The 22,049-nt window shown below is 49.9% G+C and overlaps 1 protein-coding gene across 17 annotated transcripts in view; it reads right to left on the reverse strand.

The window, feature by feature from the left end:
* The window catches only part of TACC2 (transforming acidic coiled-coil containing protein 2), a 205,304-nt gene that overhangs the window by 13,799 nt on the left and 169,456 nt on the right, over positions 1–22,049 (reverse strand). For 10 of the 17 annotated variants that reach the window (XM_067709185.1, XM_067709176.1, XM_067709180.1 and 7 more), the window contains 9 exons: positions 19,938–19,998; positions 18,606–18,807; positions 12,360–12,421; positions 11,235–11,350; positions 9,911–10,082; positions 8,483–8,623; positions 7,516–7,605; positions 1,116–1,259; positions 339–415 (listed from right to left, as the gene is read on the reverse strand). In XM_067709185.1, coding sequence (XP_067565286.1) covers positions 339–415; positions 1,116–1,259; positions 7,516–7,605; positions 8,483–8,623; positions 9,911–10,082; positions 11,235–11,350; positions 12,360–12,421; positions 18,606–18,807; positions 19,938–19,998 — 1,065 coding nt within the window. The remainder of the gene's footprint in view (positions 1–338; positions 416–1,115; positions 1,260–7,515; positions 7,606–8,482; positions 8,624–9,910; positions 10,083–11,234; positions 11,351–12,359; positions 12,422–18,605; positions 18,808–19,937; positions 19,999–22,049) is intronic. The other 7 variants (XM_067709184.1, XM_067709183.1, XM_067709182.1 and 4 more) reach the window with 2 other exon arrangements.

A 22,049-nucleotide genomic window follows, 5' to 3' on the forward strand; every position in this document is an offset into this window, starting at 1 on the left:
ATAGATACCTTAACACATTTGGGATCAGAAATGGAAAATTCTGGGAAGGATACACCAGAAATGGTGCACAGTAGGTACCTGAAGGGTGTGGAACCAGAGGCTGAGTGGGAAGGAGGTGTGTTTTTCCTTGTACATATATTTATTTGATTGCATTATGTGACTCGTGGTATTTCAGGAATAGTAATACACTAAGAATACTTCTGTGAAAATACAAACCTTGTGGAATAACGGGTAACTTCTACAGAGGACACTGTTCATGGGCCACACCAGCTCCAGCTGTTATCAAACCACAGGTAAGCATCCCCCAGGTACCAGGAAGCCCGAGCATCACAACTGACCTCATTTCCATCACTTCCCGCCTGCTTTCTTCATATTTATCTTTCCAGTCCGAGACCTCTCTCTCCTTGGTTATGATCTAGTATCAGGGAGAAGAAGAGGAAGGAGGTTAGTCCCAGCTGAGTCAATTCAGATCTGAGCAATTCATACACCAAGACAAGGAAACACTAAATAAATATGGAATTAAAACCTGCTACACCAAATAATTGTATTTAGAGAATTTCCCCAAGCATGAGATAGAAATAAGCCAAACGTGAGACTTTCACAATGTCCACAGAGAGCAACTAAAAGGCATGTGCTTTTTTGTTATAACTCGAACGAGGCCCTAAAAACTCATTAAACAACAGTGTCGGGCTTCCCTGGTGGCGCAGTGGTTGAGAGTCCGCCTGCCGATGCAGGGGACACGGGTTCGTGCCCCGGTCCGGGAAGATCCCACATGCGGCGGAGTGGCTAGGCCCGTGAGCCATGGCCGCTGAGCCTGTGCGTCCGGAGCCTGTGCTCCACAACGGGAGAGGCCACAACAGTGAGAGGCCCGTGTACCACACACACAAAAAAAACAAAAAAAAAACCCCAAAACCCCAATAGTGTCCAAGATCAAAACCCACGGTTTGCCGCCTGTCTCTGCCTGCAGTGGTCAGAGGAGAAAGTCTGTGTCCAGAGATGCTGGCTTTGTGGGACGTGGGTACATACATTTATTTACAAATGGCAGAACCCGGAGCTTTTCCCAGGGCACCCAGAGCTGGCCTTGCCTTCTCTGAGCCACACACACGCCACAGTACCTCTGCCCTGGCGATCTGGAGGGCGGAGTCCAGGTCAGGCTGCTGGAACAGAAGGCCTGTGGGTTTCTCTACCTCGGCCGTCCCGATGCGGGAATACAAGGCTGTTTTGGAGATGGTGACGTCTGTTGGGTGAGCAGCTTCTCTCTGTGGAATGGTTTTTAATTTTAAAAAGTTAACATTAATCTTATGACAAAGAGAATTGCACTCATCCTCTCATGAACGGGTCAGTTGTATGGTTTTGAAACAAAGAACACCAAAAGTATGAGAAAATGCTAAGACTAATGAATGGGGAAATGCCGGATACAATCTACGGAAATCTATCATTCTGCACCTGCACCGGCTGACAAAGGGTCTAATGGCGGACGCCTCCCCAGCTCCCAGGCCCTGCAGTCAAGCACGTCTGGTGCCCGTTTATCACTGCCATTTATCAGCCGCAGAGGCATTTAGGCACAGCGCATAAGAACCAAGGTCATCTTCCAGCAGGTTCCACTTCCAAAATAAAAGCCTGACGGTGAACAATGTTGAATTCTACACTATGTTTTCCCAGTTTTGAGTAACCACAGATCTGATCATTTTTGTAAGACTTTCCAAATTTCAACTTAGGGGACATTGGTTAGCTGTGTTTGAAAGGATATAATTCACACAGAGCTTAAGGCCTACCAGAGCTCTCAACCAACATCACCTTCAACGAGCTAGTTTCTGGGTGCCAGAAGGTAAGCGGTACGTTGGAGTTACAGCGTCAGCGGGAAAATCGAAAACTGGATCACTGACGACATCCACCTGTGCCGATAAGCCCCTCGGTGAGTGGTGTGATTCCCTGCCCCCACGACCGACACTGGACAGTCACAAGCCTCCTGGGAGGGAGGAGAGGTCTGTGCTGACTCTTCCTCCCTTCGCACAAATGCTCAGCCATTTCCAACACACCCAAAGTGCAGCATTAGGAGCGTCGCCAACCAGTGCAGCGGGTTGTCAATCTAGTGCTACTGCAGAAGAAATGTCAAACCAATCACACTCTCAGTCCTATTCATTAACCTCCTGGCCCGTCGTGGTTGCCAAGGCAAACCTCCACCCTGGTTACTAGAGTCCAACTGGACGTGAAGCAGTGGGGGTGTAATGGGCGGAGGGCAACTGCTTTTCCTTTGGGAAATTTATGAGAAGAGATGGAGCCGTGAACAGAACACCACAGTGTAGAAGAAAGAGAGAGATGTGGGAAAGGATCGGTGAGGACTTATCTTGTAGATGGAAGCAGAGGAGATGAAAGAACCAATGGTAACTGGGAAGGGGGTGACCCGAAGGTGCTTGAGCAGAATTTCTCTCCTCAATCACGGGAACAGGCATGCTTACCCTACTGTGGCCTCCGAGGCAATGAACTTGTGACAGCTTAGAAAACGCAGGTGGAAGCTTAATGGATAGGACTGGAGGTCACCGAGTTAGGACCTGTTAGTTGTACACATGCACGATGAACTAAGTGGTTTAGGCTGTCCTGGAAGCGAGCGTCTGCTGCGTGGGTGTCACTACCCCTGCCTGGCCTTGAGTATCTGGGCTAACTCTCACATGGGACCCAGAATGACCACTGCTGGTCAGAGGGGAGTACCAGACCCCAGGGACACGCCCACCTGTCAAGTGGGATGCCAGGATCTTCGGTGACAGGACATTTGAGCAGAACACAAGTTTAAAGCCCTCAGGAGCAGGCAGGCTGACCTCTCAGAAGAGGGCCTCCAGACCACAGGGCAGAGCCTCTCCCACGTAGGCGTTAATCTCTGATGTCTGAGATGTTTTCAAGGTTCTACTTGTCAAATGGGAAACTTCTCAGGAAGTAAACAGAAAATTATACCTAGACACCAAGACTCAGTATTTACATTTATCGAGAAAGTTCAAAAACACAAAATTCTGAAGAGGATTTTTAAAAAACCTGTTCCTGTCACAGTTAAGTAAAATAATGTATTCTTTGAAAAAAATTAAATAACGTTTCAAAATGGAAAGAACCCTAGACACCGTCCAACTCATCCTGGTCCCTCTGATGATGAAAAAATTGAGGATCTAAATAAGATTTGGCCAAATCGTTTCCCAGAATGAGATTCAATTCTGACCCAAGATAAACCAACTCTCTGAAGTGCAAGAGAAAATGAATTAAAACTAACTTTATCATACTGGGCAGAAACAAAATACGACCAGTGCAGGAATTAATGATCTTTAAGCTGCCTAATGTCCTTTGTAAAACAAGGAAGGGGATGAAAAATAAACAAAATAAGGAGCTTTCTAAGGAAATGCAAATGGTTACCACCAGATACAGTAATTCACTATCTCCGGTCATCCTGGCCACCTGGTGTTTTCAATAAAGAAACATGATGACTTAAGAATCCATTTGAATTACTACCAGAGTATCTGCATGTTAATGCAATTCAAGGTACACACCCTGGTTTTCTCTTACAACCAAGAATTGTTTTTAACTGAAATTAATAGGTTTGTCTCTTGATGATATTTTAAGATCAGACTTAGATTAAGCTTTGTTTCTCCCACATAACCTCCCACTTGCTACTTTAGAGGAACCAAAAAGCCACCAGAATCACAAATTAAGATGTGAAGCGGCCACGACTCAGACAGCACGGGACCAACGTCCAAACTCTCGATCCACTCCCTCAAATCTTGGTCCCTGCGGGGACCCCTGGGGCACTGTCGCCGGGATCAGGCCTGCAGACCTCATGCCTGGGGTCCTTCTGGCCTTGCAGCCAGGGGCTGGGGGTCTTGTCGCTCAGCCAGGCTCACAATCCTCCTGGTGTCCAACCCGCTGCTGCCAGGCTCAGGGGAAGCTGCTATGTCTTGGACCAAAGCAGGATCGCTTTGGTCCCCGGAAACCAGGTGGGAAGCAGTGAGAAGGCGCAGGGGTAGGGTCCAAAAGCCGAGATCAGGTCATGGACCAAGGTCATGGAGCGTGGACACAGGCTGGGTGCCTGGGGGGTGACGGGGCCACGTGGCGCCAGGTGGGGCAGAGAGCAGCCTCAGCCCGGTGCCGCCCCATCCAAATCTGACAAGGGGCGGGTCTCAAGTTCAGGATGGCAAACAAAAGGAAGGCACTTGATACGTGCCCTTACTCCACTCCCCACAGGAGGCGCCACCAGCACCGACCGGCCTCTCCTTCCCCCTGGGTCAAGACATGGCCTCAGACCTCAACACAGGCTGCAGACGAAAACCACGAATTCTTGAAACTGGCAAATAAGCTGAAACCCACGTGCCAGCCCTTTGTCACTGCCCTTCAGACTGTTCTTGCGGGTTTCGGGTATCACCTGGTTAAATGGCCGGGGTGGGTGGTTTCCGGACACAGAAGGAGAAAAGGCAGCTATGCTATCAGGCCGTTCACCAACCATACAGTTGCCCCAGACCTGATTCCTTCTCCCACTGATGCTGCGACAACCCAGGCATCTTCCTTTATGGGCCAGGACTCCTGGAGGAATCACACACTGAAGATTAACACCCTTTCCCTCCCAGGGGAGCCTGTTTCTAGGACCTCCTCCAGTCCCAAAGCTTGCCATTTGTATGATCCTTGTTCCCATGTTACCCAGACACATCCTTCCTTCTTTATATAGGGTCCCCCTAATCCCACAAGGCCAGATACTGGACCATACCCAGTATCTGTTATACACACAAATTAAATCCATCCCTGTGCCCTGCAGCCCTTGGAAAGCCATACAGATGGAACGCTCAGGTTCTATCCACCCTGGTTTAGTGGTGAATCCAGGGCTGCTGCACCTCACAACCAGTGACCTGGTCAGATCCGCCCCCGCCAGGAGGACACAACCGAATTCAGTTCCACCAGAAGTGTGTGGAAGGAAAACAATAAGGGGTCTGACACCCCAGCCCCTGTGGAGTTTCCCTCGTTTCTAACGTTTTCTGACTAATGAGACAGGAAACCGCACAGCAGTGCCTGGAAGGCTGGCTTTGCCAGCCCTCAGGCTGAAGGGAAACGTCGAGTGAAGCTGCTCACAGGAGCGACCAGAAATCACCCCCATCATATTTCATGACGTTTTTCATCCTCTCAGTATGAGTTTTTTTCATTCCAAGTGATTTCATTTTGTGTTAGCAACAGTTTAAGACCATGCTACCAGAAACACTGGGCTAGGTTACCTGCAGCTGAAACATATGAGCAGAAAAAAGAACAAATTGGATACACAGCTGCTGTCTTCTCTTTCTATATATCAGCAGTTTCCAATGTGCTAAGGGCCAATCAAGCATCTCACCAGCAAGAAACCCACAGAAACCCAACTGGGTTCAGGTAAATGGACCACCCTCGGTCTGGTGAGCTACAGAAAAGAGCATCTATTTTCCATGGGCCAACGTCACTAGATTAATATACTTCTTACAAAAGTGGTCCAAGTTCCTATGGTAGAGAAAAATGTTCCTCATACTCCCAGACACTTCTACCCCTATGGAATAATTCTTTTAACACGCCCTTCTGGAATACGTAAGGAGGGAGCAGGGGCTGTCTCTCCAAACCACACTCAGTAGACTCAGGTGACAGTATTTTCTCAATCAAAATCGGGACACATGGTCTGAGAACAGGCTTTAACTGACGGGAAGTCAACTGCTGGCCGTCTCTGAGAAGTAGGCACGGGTATCAGGCAGTCCTGAACACTTTATACTCAACTGGAACCACTGAGAACATGCTCAATTCTGCCTCAGACTTCTGGACAGGAATAAACTGTATTTATAGTGACCAAACGTCAAGCAATTCATTCTGTGTTTAAGCCACTACCCAAGGACATCAAGAAATAAATCTAACGGGGGAAAAAATCCTTACTGCTTAATGCATTCTAAAAATCTCATTTTTACGGAAATTAAACCCAAGTGTATGGGTTGGCCACAAGAACAAAGACATCAGCAATGGGTGTTTACATTCCTGTAAACACCCGATGTCCCCAGTCTGGACACCCATGGGATGACCTTCTTCTATCACTGAGAGATGTCTCTGGAAAGGGGTCCCCATTTGGTTCCAGGGAAACCACATGTGGGGGACCCACAGGGCAGGGCCAGCAGATGAACTCCTGATCCTGTCCCAAGGACAAGTGACGGGAGAGAGCACGGGCCCCTCTGCCAAGTAAGCTGTTACTTGAGATATACAGGCAACGAGCTCCCAGGCTCCCAGATGTACAGGCAACTCTCCCAGCTTCCCAGGCTCCATTTTCCACATCTGTAAAATGGGACCTGGACCCGCTGTCTGAAGAGAGATGTTGGGAGAGTCTCATCAGGTAACAAGAGGCACAAGTGAAGGTCACCTCCCAGCAGCTTTCATTGATCGTACACCTACTGTGTGCTAGGCTCTCTGCACGGCACTTACTGTCCTCACAGCAACGTGCAAACTCGCTGCTATTAGCCTCTTGTCACAGATGGAAAAACTGAGGCTCAGAGAGGCTCACCAACTGGTTCAGGGCCACAGAGCGCACTGGGGCCCAGTCCTGGTCTGACAACCCAGGTTCGCCGGGCTGCCAACTGGGGGTGGGGTGTGGGAGAGGGAATGAGGCGGATCCTCAGAGGCCAGGCGCACCCGTCAGCCCTGGGGGTGGGCTGAACCTCCCTGGACCACGCTCCATCGTGCGTGTCATCAGCAACACATTCCAGTTGTTAAGAAAAATGACTCCAAACTTGGAAGCCAGCCAAACAATTTCTGCAGGTCTTGTCAATATCACACTCTGCCCTAGAGAAGGGTTGGCAGATTACGGCGATGGCTCAAATGGCCTGTTGCCCTTTTCTGTAAAAAGGGTTTTCCCGGAACCCGCCACACCCGTTCATCCACGTGTGGTCCGGTGCTGCTTTAGCAGAGCTTGGTGCCAGAGCTGAGTTAGTTGTTACAGAGATCAACAGATGCCTACAAAACCTGAAATATTTACGCTCTCCCGTTGCAGAAAAAGACCGCTTTTCTGTAATCCTTTTGACCCTGGCCTAAGGGTCATCTGACATCTCAGGAAGGTCTTGTTTTCACCTATTCACTATTGACTGGGATCCAGTCTCAGTATGATTAGATGTTAACTTGTAGAAAATAGAAAAGGTGCAAATTATTTTTTATTAGTAGCGAAGCAAATGATTTCTATAGGAAGAAAAAAGAACCTCAAAGGTTATGAATTATTTGTCCTGTTTAACTAGTATTAACCTGTTTTATATCTAACTTTGCAATCTTATTCCAGCCTCCTTACCCCACTGACTGGACATCGGTTTCTCGTATTTTCCTCCATTCAACAAGCCTTACCATCCTGCTGGTGTGTTCAGTGTGTACTTATGCACAAATTACACTTTTAGCTTTTTGAAAAATCATACTTTGTCGAACACCTGCCTGGCCATGGTTAGCAAAGAAGCTTCTGGACCACACAACATTCTCAAGAGGCAGCACACGGCAGCAGCAAACCGGTACCTTGGTGTCCTGGCGGCTACGGGAAGCCAGGGTGATCTGCCTGGCCAGCTTCAGGGCTTCTATCCGCATGATGGCAAACTCTAACTCCTCCTGCCGGAGGGGTGGGAAATGAGCAAACCGCAGGGGAAATGCACCGAGACAGGACGGAAATGTTTTCCACATCAAAGAAACGAATGTGCCACGTGAATGTGTCATGACAGGTACTCGGGGAAACATACGCGCTGGCTTTCTTTCACAATTAACACCTCAGCAGATCATGAAATAAGTGTCTCATTTCCTTTTTTTTTTTTTTAAATCACCCTTTGGGATGTCTGGCGGGAAGTATGACACAAATACGAAATAATTTTTAAAATGGGATCAGAATTTTTAATGCACTGTTCTTTCAATTTCTCTCCTTTTGTTCATTTCATGTCAAGTCGGCCAACAATTTCCACGAGCGGATTTGCATATCTCAAATGACTATTAACAATCTCTCTTAAGTTTTTGCTCTGAACATCCCAGTCTAGAGGGTATCAAATTGAGCTGTCAAATTTAAAGCACAGACTGTAGACAATTGTTTTGGTGCCAGATACAAGACCTGAGTCCAGATGTTATCTCAACAGGGGTCTGAGATAACCTTGTATACATAAACAGCCTGGCTCCATGGTGAGCTAATACCCTTGGTTCCATGAATAAATCAGAGAAACTGCTTTTGGGGCTATCAAAACTTCTAAAAAATGACTGCTTCGGTCCATTTTCCAAATTGAAATACAAATGGTTTGTTCCACATGTAATGGCACGATTTATAGCACTCTGGCGTCCTGGGTAAAGACCACCACATATATCTGTCTTTGAGGGGAAGCTATTCCATCTGGAACATTCTCAGCAATGCTCCATTAAATCCTGCCTCATTGCATTTGGAATTCGGAGGTTCATTCTCTACTGAGGTTTTGACAAACTCCCCAAAGGTCACACGTGGGCTACAAACCTGAAGTTTCTGAGCAAATACTGGGGGGTTCTTTTCTGCTAAGTCGGGTTCCAGATAGTCAAGCGCACCACAGAGAGAGGCTGGATGAGCTAGCCTGCTGAGGAGGGCATCAGCAGAGGCAAAGGAGCCCTCAGGAGCTGTCTGAAGGCCGGCAGAGGAGGACACAGAGGAAAAATAGAGGAGAGCAGAGTGATATCGGTTCCAAGCAAGGACCACCCATCTATTGGCTGGATATCTCTGCCTTAAGGCTGAAGAGAGTATCAGTTAGGTGCCAATACGTTCCTTTTCATCTGGACTAATTCCCACATGCTGATCATGGGCATCGTGAGATGGGCAGGCCCAACCCGCTCCCCAAAAGCACAGCCTTAGGTGCCCTCTCCACCCCATGTCACCCTCACTCCATAACCAGTTGCTAGGAGGAAAGCTACCCTTTACTTATTTACTTGAGAACCTCAGTGGGTAGGAGACAAGGTAGGTGATGGGGTTTTTAAACGTAAGTCATCAAGAACCTACTTTCCATTGTAAACATCCAAAGGAAGGTTTGGTAAAGGTCATTTTCTAAATAATGGAAAGATGACCTCAAACTGGTAGATCAGAAAGACTTCAAAATCAGAAGGCAAAGGTTGCAGAAGTTGAATCATGCATGAGTCCTTCATAGTATCTATTTGAGAGACAGCCTAGGTCCCGTCTGGACTCTCTTTTTGCTCACTGTTATTTTCCCAGTATCCACCTGCCAGACATACAGTAGGTGCTAAATAAATACTTGATGCGTGAGATAAATGAATGTCTACTAATCTGGAGCAATAAAGCAACACGCCAAGTCAATGGCCTCATACCCTCTTGGGGATTGCTGGGGGGAAGTAAAAATAGAAAAACAGAATTGGCCAGAAGGGTGATCGATTTTAGACGTGTGGGGCGCGTGGGTGAGGCCTTCAGCTCAGGTCTATTCGCTCTGCAGGTCCCACAGGGGTTGGGAGGGAAGAGGTATAAGTCCTGGTCTATAAACAGGAGGGACTTCCCATCACCAAAGCCCAGGAGAACCAACTGTTCCTCAAAAGGAGAGTGTTTCCTGATCTACCATACTCTGCCCTCTGCCGAAGAGGACAGAGAAGCAGGGTACAGACTGATGGCAGCTCAAAAACCAACAGTCCAGCCTGAAGGGTCTAGAAGTGGAAAATGAATAACCCTGAAGGCAAATAAAGCACTTAGGTGAGAACTGCAAAACCACATTGGTGAGGACGAAGAGACCTTCTCTCATCATTATGGGGTGGGGTCTCCTAGGCTGGCTTCTCTGGCGGGATAGGGGGATAGGGACCCACATCAGGTCCCAGGGGAGTGTTGCTCTGAAGGCCTGGTCCGAGTGGTGACAGAACCCAGCTGACCCAGGGCTCACCCGCAGTGATCTCGGGCCCCTCCAACCCCACTTACAATTTCGATCACTTCTGAGGCGGTGCCCAAGGCCATGGCCTCCAGCTCTTTCTGGGAGGATTTCTCTGGCACCTGCAAGTGTGGCTCCTGGCTGGGGGCCAGCCCTCGTGCAACGGGATGCTGGATCTTTGCCCCGGCGTTCACAAGGGCTTCAGCCTCCTCAAAACTGGAGCTAAGGAAGCAAAGCGCATCGTTAGAGGCTGCACTGGAAACCCCACTGAAATTAGCCAGGATGCCCCGACTAACAGAGCAAGCGATCCCAGACTCCCAAGGTTATATTCCCCGAGGAACACGGGCAGGGCTTAGGTGACCAAGGGGTCCGTTGGCTGGATAGAGGGTGGTCCAGCCCCACGTAAGAGCCTGCTGACAACGGACAGCCAGAAGCACAGATGCCACTGGCTAAGGGTACGAGCTCTGGAGGTAAGCAGACTGCCGACCCCTTGACTGTGCACCTTGGTGGGAGGGATTAGGTACTGTAACTCTGTGAAGATCGAGTGAGATGCTGCCTGCGCCTAAAGCGCTCGACACAGTGCCAGTCATAAGGCACCATTACTGCTGTTACAGTAACATCATCATCTCGTTCCCACGACCCTGAGCAGATTCCGGAGTAGGTACGGGAAGTCATAGCAAGAGCGTTCACTCCTACGCAGTGAAAGCGGCAGGTAGGAGAGGACAGGAAGGTCCCAGTGTTAGCATGATACCCACCCCCCCACCCAATCCAGCACCACACAGCTCAGAACAGGAGCCTGACAAACGCTTGCATTCACATCCATATGAGTAATAAACGTTTATCAGAACTTCATTTGTGCCAGGCCCTGCGACAAGTGCTTTCCTTACAGCATCTCCCTTTACTCCTCCTTTTGGCTATTTGAACAGGTACCCCTACCCCTATCCCAAGTGGCACCTCAATTCATCTTCAAAAAAATCCCTACAGGATCAATTTTATTATTACTCTCACTTTACACGTGAGGAAACTGCAGCCCAGGAGGGTCAAGTAACTCGCATCAGGTCATACAACCAGCAGGGGCTGGGAGTGGGATTCGGGCGCTGAAGCCTCCCCACGGGACAACTTACACAATAAAGCGGCGTGCACCGGCAGGTGATGGGAGGGGCTCCCGCTCTCAGCAGGTAAAGGGTGCTACCTTAGTCCAAAGGGCAGCCCGTGACAAACCCACTGCCTCTGTGCCCGTGTGGACACAGGGAGATGGGATCGCGGGCTGCCCGAGTGTGTGCAGATGAATGGCGTTCAGGAGAGCAGGGCAGGTGCTCTGAGGCCTGGGGACCTCCGCCCCGGGGTGTAACTCTCTCAACATGGAAGTCGTACCCTGAACACGGCGTCGGGGACTCCGACATCCGGACGGGGGGAGACTTGACCGGGCTCTCCTGAGAAGTGTCAAACATAAGGTACAAGGCCTGCTTCTTCGGGGCGTCGTCGTCCTGCTGCAGGGATCAAAGTCACACGTCAGCTCGGATGCAGTGGCCTAAACACGCTACAGAGACGAAAACCAGAGCGCTCTTCAATGGGGACAGATAACTCATCAGGGAGAAGCCTTCATTTCTCTCCAGCCACCCGGAAGAGAGGAGAAAGCGGCGCTGGCTAAGAGAGAGGAGAGGAGGACCGGAGGGAAGAGGAAAGTGTAGGAAGAAAGTGGGACCGCCTGCAGTTGGGAACATTTCCGGGGGGGAAATGCAATGGTGTTGGTGTGTTACATGCTGCTCAGCCCATCGGCATTTAGGGGCCATCCTCTCTGGATGGGCAACCATGCTGGCCACGGAGGATAAACAGAGGGGTAGGCGAGACCCCCGTCCGGGCGTGGCCCACAGTTGAATGGGGGAGATGGGCATGACGCCCCATTGTGATGAACGCCACCATCAAGGTTCACTGACTTACAGCAGATGTGGTTTAGAAACAGCAACACCCCATCTATGAATGATGCAAAGAAAGAGAGATAAGAGCAACGTGTCCGGGCTGCTGAGTGTTGCACAAGCCTTCCTGGGCATCTCCACACCTCTGGGGGCATCTCTGGACAACAGCAGTACAAGAGGTCATGTCCAGGACCAAATGCCACAGCAGCAGCACATGTTAAGCCAGGGAAGACAGGTGCCCATCATCACAACTCAAAATGAAAAAGAGATGGGGGAAAGGCTTACTGCCCAAAGGGACAATTTTCAGTTCTAGGAAGCAATTAATCTGAAGAAACCAGATAACGGCACACCTTAGACACCACCAAACCACTCCCTCCACCTGTTTTAAAAGAAATCTCTTGACGAGTTCCTTCTCAGTCTAGGAAGTAATTCTGCAGGGAGCCTAACAGCATCCTATCATTTTTCTCCCTGAAAATGGCATCTGAAGTGGATTGAGACAAACCTCAACTCCCCCAGTCCCAGTTCACCAAACTGACAGGGTGGGAGAGCAAGTTCCCTGCTGGCTGAAGGCAGAAGAACTTACAGGTAAGGAGGAACCAATTTTCTCCATATATTCGATTTCATAGGAGTTTCTGTAATCCAACTCTGCAAAAGAAACAGAAGGAGAGGTGAGTGCCAGAGGGGGGAGGGGGAGTGAGAAGTTTGGGGCTGGGCAGGTGGGGTCCGGAACAAGGCTTTAAGCTTTCTGAGAGTGTCCACTGACTGAGATTTCTGATATGGTCAGAAGAGGAGGCTCGACTCAGCTATTTTCAGACAACTGGTAAACCCCTTACCGTAAAGGGGCTTCTGCCATTTGGGCCTGAGAGAGTTCCAAGAGAATTAAATGTCATGACCAAGCACGGATTTGACTGGGCAAAGATCTGAGCATTTTGCACAGAGTTTTCAGATCAGACAGTGTGTACACTGTGGGTGTTGCTTTTCTCTGTAAGTCTCACGTGCGATACACGGAACCTTCCCAAGTCCTGGTGACATTTTGGAACTGGACCCACAGTTGCCCATCCAGTTGTCGGAAGCAAGGGAAGAACAGTGCTGCTGTAAGAGAAGCTTTGCGAGTTGTCTAGAGTGCTTCCCAAAATTCTTCCAGTGCCAACAGGGCCGGTCCAAACCAAATGTTCAGCTGCAAAGACTATTAAAGTCCAATTTGATGGAAAGATGACCTATTTCAAATTGACCGGAGACTTTAGGCTGCAAAGAAAACTCCAGATACTCTCACTGGATACCTGATCACGGGAATGGAGACAGTTTTGTGGATTAACGACCAGAAGGACCTCATGCATCCTTAAGGCCCTGACTTGTGCACCACTTGGGAAGAATGGAGACTAAGCCAAACCATATGCTGGGCAGGAACTCAGAGTGTCTGTAACCGTCGTGTGAATCTGTCCCTAGGCTCTGCCTCAACTGAAGACGAAGAAGCATTCGTTTACTAAGACTTACTATCTTTCAAAGGCAAGGGACAGTGAAGGACAAAGTGATTTCTAGGCCCACTTCTAGACCTGTCACTTTCCAGGTGCAGGACCCCAGAACTATCATTTTATTGCTCTACTAAAGACCGTCTAAATGGAAAAGATAATAGTGAATCAGCTGCTTCCTCCTCCAAGGTATTACTATCGCCAAGGCATGATTTAACCCTAAATTATTTCACAGAAACCACACCCCCGCACACCCCACAATGCCACAGAGCACCTGGGATGCACGGAATAAGCTGAGGTCACCGTGGAGGTTTTCTAGGCCCTGGGGCCCCGCGTCAGTGCCGGCTCTGGTTACCAGCTCTCCTCAGTGTCCCACCTGGAATCTGAGCTCGTTTCCGGGCAGCAGATCTGGGGGAGTTTCAGATCACTGAGCTCATTCATCTGCCTTCTTTCCTACCTGCCAAGAGGGTCTCAGACCTTTTGAGAAAAATCTTACTGAACTTGGTTTTCAAAATCCCATTCCCCTGCCTTAAATTCTAACCCTTAGAGGGGAGGCTTGGAGAGGGGAGCCACGTCCAATTTTAGCCCCATTTTTCAACTACGCCACACGCAGCAGGCAGGCCAGGAAGGGTAACGCCAGTTATACCAAATGGCTCAACATCTTTACAAATGAGAGAAGAGGCCGCTCACTAAAGCACGTGCTGCCCCGAGCTGAAGAGGCCAGAAGTTTTGTTTTATTTTGGTTTTCTGGCTGCACCGTGCGGCTTGCGGGATCTTAGTTCCCCGGCCAGGGATCGAACCCGGGCCCACTGCAGTGAAAGCGAGGAGTCCTAACCACTGGACCGCCAGGAAATTCCCCCGAAGTTATTTTTAATGGGTCCTGTCATTCTGAAGGCAAGGGGCCTGTGTTTCCATCTGACTCTCATGGCTGGAGCTTTGCTGGGGGACCGAAGGAGCCTGGGTAGAAGCCGGAAGGATGCAACCGAGTCCTGATTGCCACTGCCAGGATCAGGGAAGCCAACTCCCTGACTTCTCTAGGCCCATCGACTTATCCATAAATGGAGCTCAAAGCGCATACATCTTGCAGGGTAAAATGATTTGATGTAAGATGAAAAGCCCCACAGCTGGTCACGCAAAGGTAAGGGACTGTGACCAGGTCTGTTACTGCTCTTTGCTAATATTTCTGAAACTTTCAACGTAAGTGATGAGAGGAGACGAGCCTTTTGGAAGGGGACAAAGACACTGCTCCAACTTCCTTGGGTGGCCCTTCTACATGCCTGTAGTGTGACAACAACGGCGCCCACCACTGAAGACCAGGTTAGGCTCCTGAGAAGGACACCCCTTCTCTATTGTATGCAAGAGGAGGTGCTGGTGCAGCTGTGTGTAGAGGGAGAGAGGGTGACCAGCAATGGCCATCCAGAGCTTCGAATCTAAAGCAAATACTCCCTCAGGGTCTCAGACCAGAGCTAAGAGGTTTCAGAGGCTCTGTCGTCCAGTGGTTCCTAAACTTTCCATCTCTGGGGATCACATGCACAAGGTTTTCTCTCACGGCACCTTGTTTCAATAGATTGCTCCAGAAAAGGGCATTTGCTAAGCAAGCACTCACAGAAAAATGTTTATAATTTTGCCAATCTGAGGTTTAAATCAATGAGAGAGTATCAGTGTCACCACAGTGAGCTGATATGATTACAGCCCCCAAGCATGCGGTTTTAAACTAGCTGGGCATCTTTCTAACCCAGCTCCACAGGTTTTCTGAAATATTAAGACAACTTGAATCTCTTGTGAACCCAGGTAGGGAAGCACCGATCAGCTCAACATCCTCATTCTACGCTGAACGAAAGGAAGTCTGTAGGACGCTCACGTAAAGAGCATGGCGGAAAAGAAGAGGCCCTTCGAGTCAGGCAGACCTGGTCCTACGAGAACTAGCCCCTCAACACTCAGCAAATCTTAACAGCTCAAAGCCTCTGCTCCCTCGCTCTTACGTGAGGAAGTGCAGAAATCCACCACCTAGAGCTGGGAGGGTGAAATGAAATCACGTATGAAAAGGCGCAGCAGGGCTACTCCACCAATGACAGCTCCTCTTTTTTTTTTTTTTTTTTGCAGTACGCGGGCCTCTCACTGCTGTGGCCTCTCCCGCTGCGGAGCACAGGCTCCGGACGCACAGGCTCAGCGGCCATGGCTCACGGGCCCAGTCGTTCCGCGGCATGTGGGATCTTCCCGGACCGGGGCACGAACCCGCATCCCCTGCATCGGCAGGCGGACTCTCAACCACTGCGCCACCAGGGAAGCCCGACAGCTCCTCCTTATTACTGTTACTTGGAGAATTCATATTGCAGTGAATACGTGTCCAAGTGGCAAATATTATTTCTAACCCAACATTTCATTTTCCTGTGATTTATGACTTCAGTGTAAGAAAGCCTCAATCGTGGCTGCAGCACTGGGCAGGCTCTTTCTGGGGAGTACATCTGCACCCCAACCAGGTTCGTGTCTGGTATGGCCGGACGTGGCTCAGTAACAGGAGGACAATCCGAGAACAGGGCTCTGCATCCAGTTTCTACATCCAGTTGCTGGAGGGAACCAGGTACATTAGAGAGGTGAATGCAGGCCACACCTCTTGAAACCGAGGCTGTTCTGAATTCACATAGACAATGGATTTCCCATCGCCCACCAGCTGTAACTATGGTCAGGACTTCCCACATATTCACATTTTCTTTTTCTTTTTCATTCATTCATTCATTTATGGCTGCATTGGGTCTTTGTTGCTGCACGTGGGCTTTTCTCTAGTTGCGGCGAGCGGGGTCTACTCTTCGTTGCGGTGCGTGGGCTTCTCATTGCAGTGTCTTCTATTGTTGCGGAGCATGGGCTCTAGGGGCGCGGGCTTCAGTAGTTGTGGCACACGGGCTCAGGAGTTATGGCTCGCAGGCTCTAGAGCGCAGGCTGAGTTGTGGCTCACGGGCTTAGCCGCTCTGCGGCATGTGGGATCTTCCCGGACCAGGGCTCGAACCCGTGTCCCCTGCATTGGCAGGCGGATTCTTAACCTTGTGCCACCAGGGAAGCCCCACAGTCATTTTCTAAGGAGGCAGGTTTACTAGAGTTTTGTTCCAAACTTACAGATTTCCCTATTTGTGGAACTTTTGCAGAAAACAAACAATTCTCAAATATGCCACTAAGCTAGTGAGTGGACTGCTTTAGTTCTAAGTTAAAGATGAGGAAATAGATGTTACCACTGAATGGAGCACCTATTAGCTTGAAAGGTATTATGAAAATAATGCATGTAGGGAATTCCCTGGCGGTCCAGTGGTTAGGACTCCCCGCTTTCACCGCCGTGGACCCGGGTTCAATCCCTGGTCAGGGAACTAAGATCCCTCAAGCCATGTGGCGCGGCCAAAAAAAAAAAAAAAAAAAGCATGTATTTATTTGGTTCCTGATGGTACAACCACACACACATAGCCCAAAACACACACCTTTTGATTCCTATCTATAATGGCGAGCTCAGGTTGGCTTCTATGACATTTAAAAGTTTCTTATTAAGCCTCAAGAGAGGTAAGCCAGCAGGAAACCACAGGTGCTACAAACTGGCCAGGCCCCTGCTAGTCTTCAGCCACCCCCTGCTGCTTCCGGGCTGTCAACACGCCCTCCCCTCCTCCCCCGCCCGGTCTCCCTCACACAGGTGCTGACTGATGCAAAGATCAAACTGTGGACTCTAAGCTGTCTACCTGCCTAGGCTTCTATTTTCTTTTCCTCACAAAGCTGTCTTTAGCCCTTACGGTGTTCACGGTGCTGTAAGGAAAACAAAGCTGGCTCAGATGGGCTTCCTGTCTTTAAGAAACACACAGTCTAGTAGGGAAGCAAGAGATGCACCCGCATCATCCTTACCGCGTTACGTAACCTCAGAGCGAGTTCAGACCAAGCACTGATAGCAAACGGCAGAGGGGCCATGTCCAGGGAAAGGCTGGGAGCGGGCAGGACAAGCCTGGGAGACAGGGAAGCAGGGGGCATCCTGCAGCAGCCACTGCAGGGGAGCTGAGCAGGGGCGTCCCTGGGGGAAAGTGGTTCCATCCGGTACAGTCACGGTCCAGGGGTGTGTGCACAGAGGAAAAGGAGGACTGAAAAAAGCTGAGGCCAGGCCTGGGCCCCAGGGGTCAGGTTGGAGTGACATGGTCACTCTTAAGCCTCCCAAACCCGTAGCCAGAGGGCCAACCAGGCAACCAACCAAAGGCTCCATTACGCAGAAAATACAATGCCCGAAAGTCCAAATACTCGTAAGTAATTTGGATTGTCTTTTCATCAGCAAACTAGAGAAAGGCATTACAATAAGATAAGCACCCCAAATCCCCCCCAAACCTGACATGGATCTCACTGGTACCATTCAGAGACCTCATGGGCACACAGCAAGCCGCCAACAAGCCTGATCATACAAGAACCTCCAGAGGCAGCGTTCCTACTTACAATTAAGTCACCTCGGTTACAGCCCTGCCCTGCCCAGGCGGGGGCAGGGGGCTGTCTGATGGAGATCATGGTTTCTCCTTAGCGGCAAAGAAGCGGAGATAAGGTTTCCCTGTAGGACTGTCCTCATATTGAATTCTACTCAGTTTTTAGAAATTGCTAGAAATCAAGAGCTTGGAAAGGGAAACTTAGAACCATCACAACAGCCCACGGTGCTGGAATGACGGTCCAGTACTAGGCTCACAAGCCCTACATGGTGGTGGGTGGAGGAAAGGCCCCAGGAGGACTAGGGAGGCAGGGTACCATCACCCCTGGAAATGGACTAATCCTTCGCAGGAAGGTTCTAGTTGCCGACTTAAGATACATGAATTTTTCAAGCCGAAGAATCAGGCAGAAAGCTGAAAGTGGGTATAGGTAAGGGGAAGGAAGATACTAATGAGATAAGTGACTTGCCTGGGGCCTATTCAGAAGGACTCAGTTCCTCTTGTTGGCAAGCCTGGGGGGACTCTCTGGTTTGGGGCTTGAGCAGGTGTCGGTCACACTGTGGGACGTCCCGTAGGGCCGATGAACAGTGGACTAAGAGACCCCACAGGCAGGTTGACGTACCCTGAGCGCTTGACTCAAAATCCTCAAGGGATGTAAGCCACACAGCCGAGAAGGTGCAAAGCTCAGGTGAGCTCAGGACCCCGAGGCAGAGAGCTCTCTGCAGGCTCTCAGCAGGTGCCCCGGGGTCACCGTTCGGCTGGTTTCAAGCCTCAGGCTGTTTCAAAAGGCAGCCTGAGCTCGGGGTGCACCGGGAGATGGTCCCCAACAGCACGGTTACCTGGCTTAGAAGTTCCTTTCTGGCCTTTTGCTCCCTAGGGGCAGTGGTCTCCAAGGCAGAGTGGTGGTCCAGCGGCCACCGAGTTGCTTACCCTCCGTGGGCGAATTGAACTTGGTCTCGTTGACGAAGGTGGACAGGTCCGAGGGCTGCGGGTAGTCCTGCTTGTTGGCCTCCAGGTCCACCGTCATGCACGTCCACTTCTGGTTGGTGACCGCCAGCTTCTCCTCGTCGGTTGCGTGGACCACCGCGGAGATGACGGGCGGCGTTTCCGGCGTGGTCACGGGGGTGGGGTCCTACCAGGAGAAGGGAAGCTGTCTCTTCTCTCGTCCAGCCTCCGCGCCCACCCACAGGGGTCTGGGCCCCCCTCACCAGGACCGGTCCCTGTCAAATTCCTCTGCTCAAAATAGTCCCAAGGACACCAAGTCTTTCCGCTATGAATTTCTTTTTCTGATGGTTTGTTTCAGGGGGTGATGACCGTGGGTTTTAAAAGAATCAGGATTTTGTGTCTTGGTTATTTGAGATACTCCTGCCCATTCGCTTTGAGAAAAATAAGGAAACTTTTACTACGGGCATGTTGATGAAGGCAACTATAGTGTGACGCCCACACCGTGCTTCAGGCTTGTACATCAACATCATCAACATTGCCTGACAGTCCTCACGCCTGACACGGGAGGTAGAGAGAGGGGGGTCTCATCTCCACCTCCACAGAGGGTGTGCAGCTGAGCAGGGCAGGGTGGGAGCCCAGAAATGTTACAGCAGAGGTGGCATTGGACCCAAGACCCCTCTCGTGGGGCTGGGCGCCTCTCTGCAGCCTCGCCCTGCCCAGGGTTGGCTGGCCAGGGCTTTGCTTGTTTTATGACCTTGAATGGCCTGGCACATACTTCAGGATACCCTTCTTGGTCTGTAAACAGCGTAGAAGAAATGGCGTATATTTGGTAGAGGAACTATAGGAAGAGGGAGACAGGGACTCGTATGAAGAAAGAGCCCAAGCCGCCACTTCCGCAGGGGATGAAAGCCCTTTATCTCCCCATCCTGACCCTGGTTACATAATCCAGGGTTCCTGACACATATTCATTTCTTTCTCACTATATATGCGTTTATCTCAACAGTCTTCCGCAACCTGATATTCAAGTTAAGTTCTCAACAGATTAACTGGCCCAAATGGACCAGCACGACTCCCATAGAATCCAACTGACATTTTTCCTGAACATCTGCCTATTCTTGGGACATACTCTGATGTTTCCCCAAGGAAAGGGATCAAAACAATGTCTTGCAAACACTGAGGGACCCTCCATGTAGGAGGCAAGGAGAGGGGCATGATGAGTAGAAAAGAAAACTCTATTGACTAATGGGGAATAAAAACACATCAGCCTTATCTTCCCGAGTGAGGGATAAAATCACAAGTATCAAGGGAACATTATACCTGAGAAGGTGGATCAGAGAGAGGAGACCGTTTTGGCGACTTTTTCACCCTAAATGTGTCACTGGAAACAAAATGGAAAATGTAAACACAACAGACAGAGGCACAGAACATTCCAGAGCCGACTGAGGCCCAGAGCGTCTGACTGCTGAGTATCTGACCCAGACCACCCTCCAGTCTACACCACTCCAACACCAACTGAAAGACGTCCACACCGACAATCCATTCCGACTTTTTAACAGACATTATTATTGCCCCCGAGGGAAAGAGTCATCAAGCTGGAAATCTCGGAAAAGATGCCATTTTGGAGAGCTGACCCAGAAAATGAAGCTAAATTTACCCAGATGTTCTTATTTCAAAAGGCAGATTCTGGTGAGCAGATTAATATATCTGGATCCATCCAGGAATGTCTGAACCAACTAAGGTGGGGGAGGGGACGTCAGCTCGTGACACCAGTTAACAGGATCCAGTTCACAGAAGACCAAGCCCACACAGCACTCAAACAACTGAAGGAGCCGTGCAGAAACAGGAAGGAAAGTCCCGGGTCTTCAGCGAGAACTGGCAGATTCCCTCCTACGCGCGGGAACCCTGAGCTTAATGGATTCCCGCACCTCTGACCTTTTGGGTGGGATTCTGACTAAAGGCAGGGCGAGGGGTGAGATCATTTTTTTTTTAAATTACGGTAGAATACACATAACATAAAATTTACCATCTTCAACGCTTTTAAGTGTACAGTTCAGTAGCGTGAAGTACATTCACATTGTTGTGCAACCAATCTCCGGAACTGTTTTTCGGAGATGAAACAATTTTTTAAAAAATGTCTTTCCTAACCACGACTAACAACTCTGGTCTCTCTTTTTTTCCCCCTCATGTAAATAACTGGGGGCTGAGGGGGAGGGGAGGAGAGGGGAGGACCTAGGCAAAGGGAGCATCAGCTCAGACTCCAGAGGAGTCAGAAGGGGCTTTTAGCACAGACGCCTCCCTTAAGTCTACTGGGTGGTCAGGGGTGCATCTCCACTATCAGAATGGAGGCTTCTCCACCTGCAGATCAGCCCCTGCCCCCTGGTCTCAGGCCCCTCCGTGGTCTGGTCTTGCCCCCAGCAAGGCAAGGGCTTGTGCGGGGGTCCCCCTCACCTTAGACCACCCCCCTCCCCTCCCCTGCTCTAAATGTTAACTGGGTGGACAGAGCAAATTGGCACCAAGTTCCTCCTCGTGTTCTCTGGAATGAAACGCTCCAACAATGGCTTTCAGTCATGAAAGAAATACCATAAATGGTTATTTACAGCATTTATGACATTTGCCATGTGAACAGTGCAATCACAGCTTGAAGCATATATTTATCCATGCATATAAAGATACAACTGTGTATTTTACAGTTGCTAAATGGCTCTAAAATACCAGAGAAATCCCTTGGGCAGAAGAGAGCCTGAGAGATTCCACCCTATCCCGGGGCTGCTGGATGTCTGGGGCCAGGCCAGCTCCTCGTGGAATAATGGAGAGGCAGAGAAAGTGCCTGTCCTTGGGCCCCCCGGGAGCAGCCCACAAGATCTCTCCTGGCCAGGGAGGCAAAGCAGTCCAGGCACAGCGGTGGTCTGCTCTGTTGCTCTGTCTCCCTCAACAAGGCGACCCCCAGATGGCATGCTGATACCTAGCCCGGTCCTGCTGACCCAGAGCAGCCTGGCGATGGCTCTCACAGCCGTGTGCTCCACTGAGCTGACCCTGCGTTTCAGGGGGCTCCCATCAGTCTCAATTTGAAACAGCGCAAACATTTCTGCTTCACGTGTAGCCAGAACAAGTGGTAGCGGTTGCTGCCTGAGGTTGGACTGGGTGGTTATTTTAATGTGAAGCCACGATACTTTGAAAGCAATCGCCCAATTTCAAATGAAAGAATGGGATGAGAGTGAAAAAAAAAAAAATGTATGGGTTTCAGATGAAGACGTCCAATAAGCAAGGGGAAAAAGAAACTTCCATTCCTGACAAGCAGGCAGATGTTGGATAATCACGTTTTCACAGCCAAGCAGTTTCATTTATGCTAATCACGATGAAACAGATAAATAACCTCTGCTACTGGGAAGCCCCATGCCCCATCATTCCCAGGCCCGCCACAGAAATACG

The sequence above is a fragment of the Pseudorca crassidens genome, chromosome 16 (genome assembly GCF_039906515.1).
Source record: "Pseudorca crassidens isolate mPseCra1 chromosome 16, mPseCra1.hap1, whole genome shotgun sequence".
Classification (NCBI taxonomy): domain Eukaryota; kingdom Metazoa; phylum Chordata; class Mammalia; order Artiodactyla; family Delphinidae; genus Pseudorca; species Pseudorca crassidens.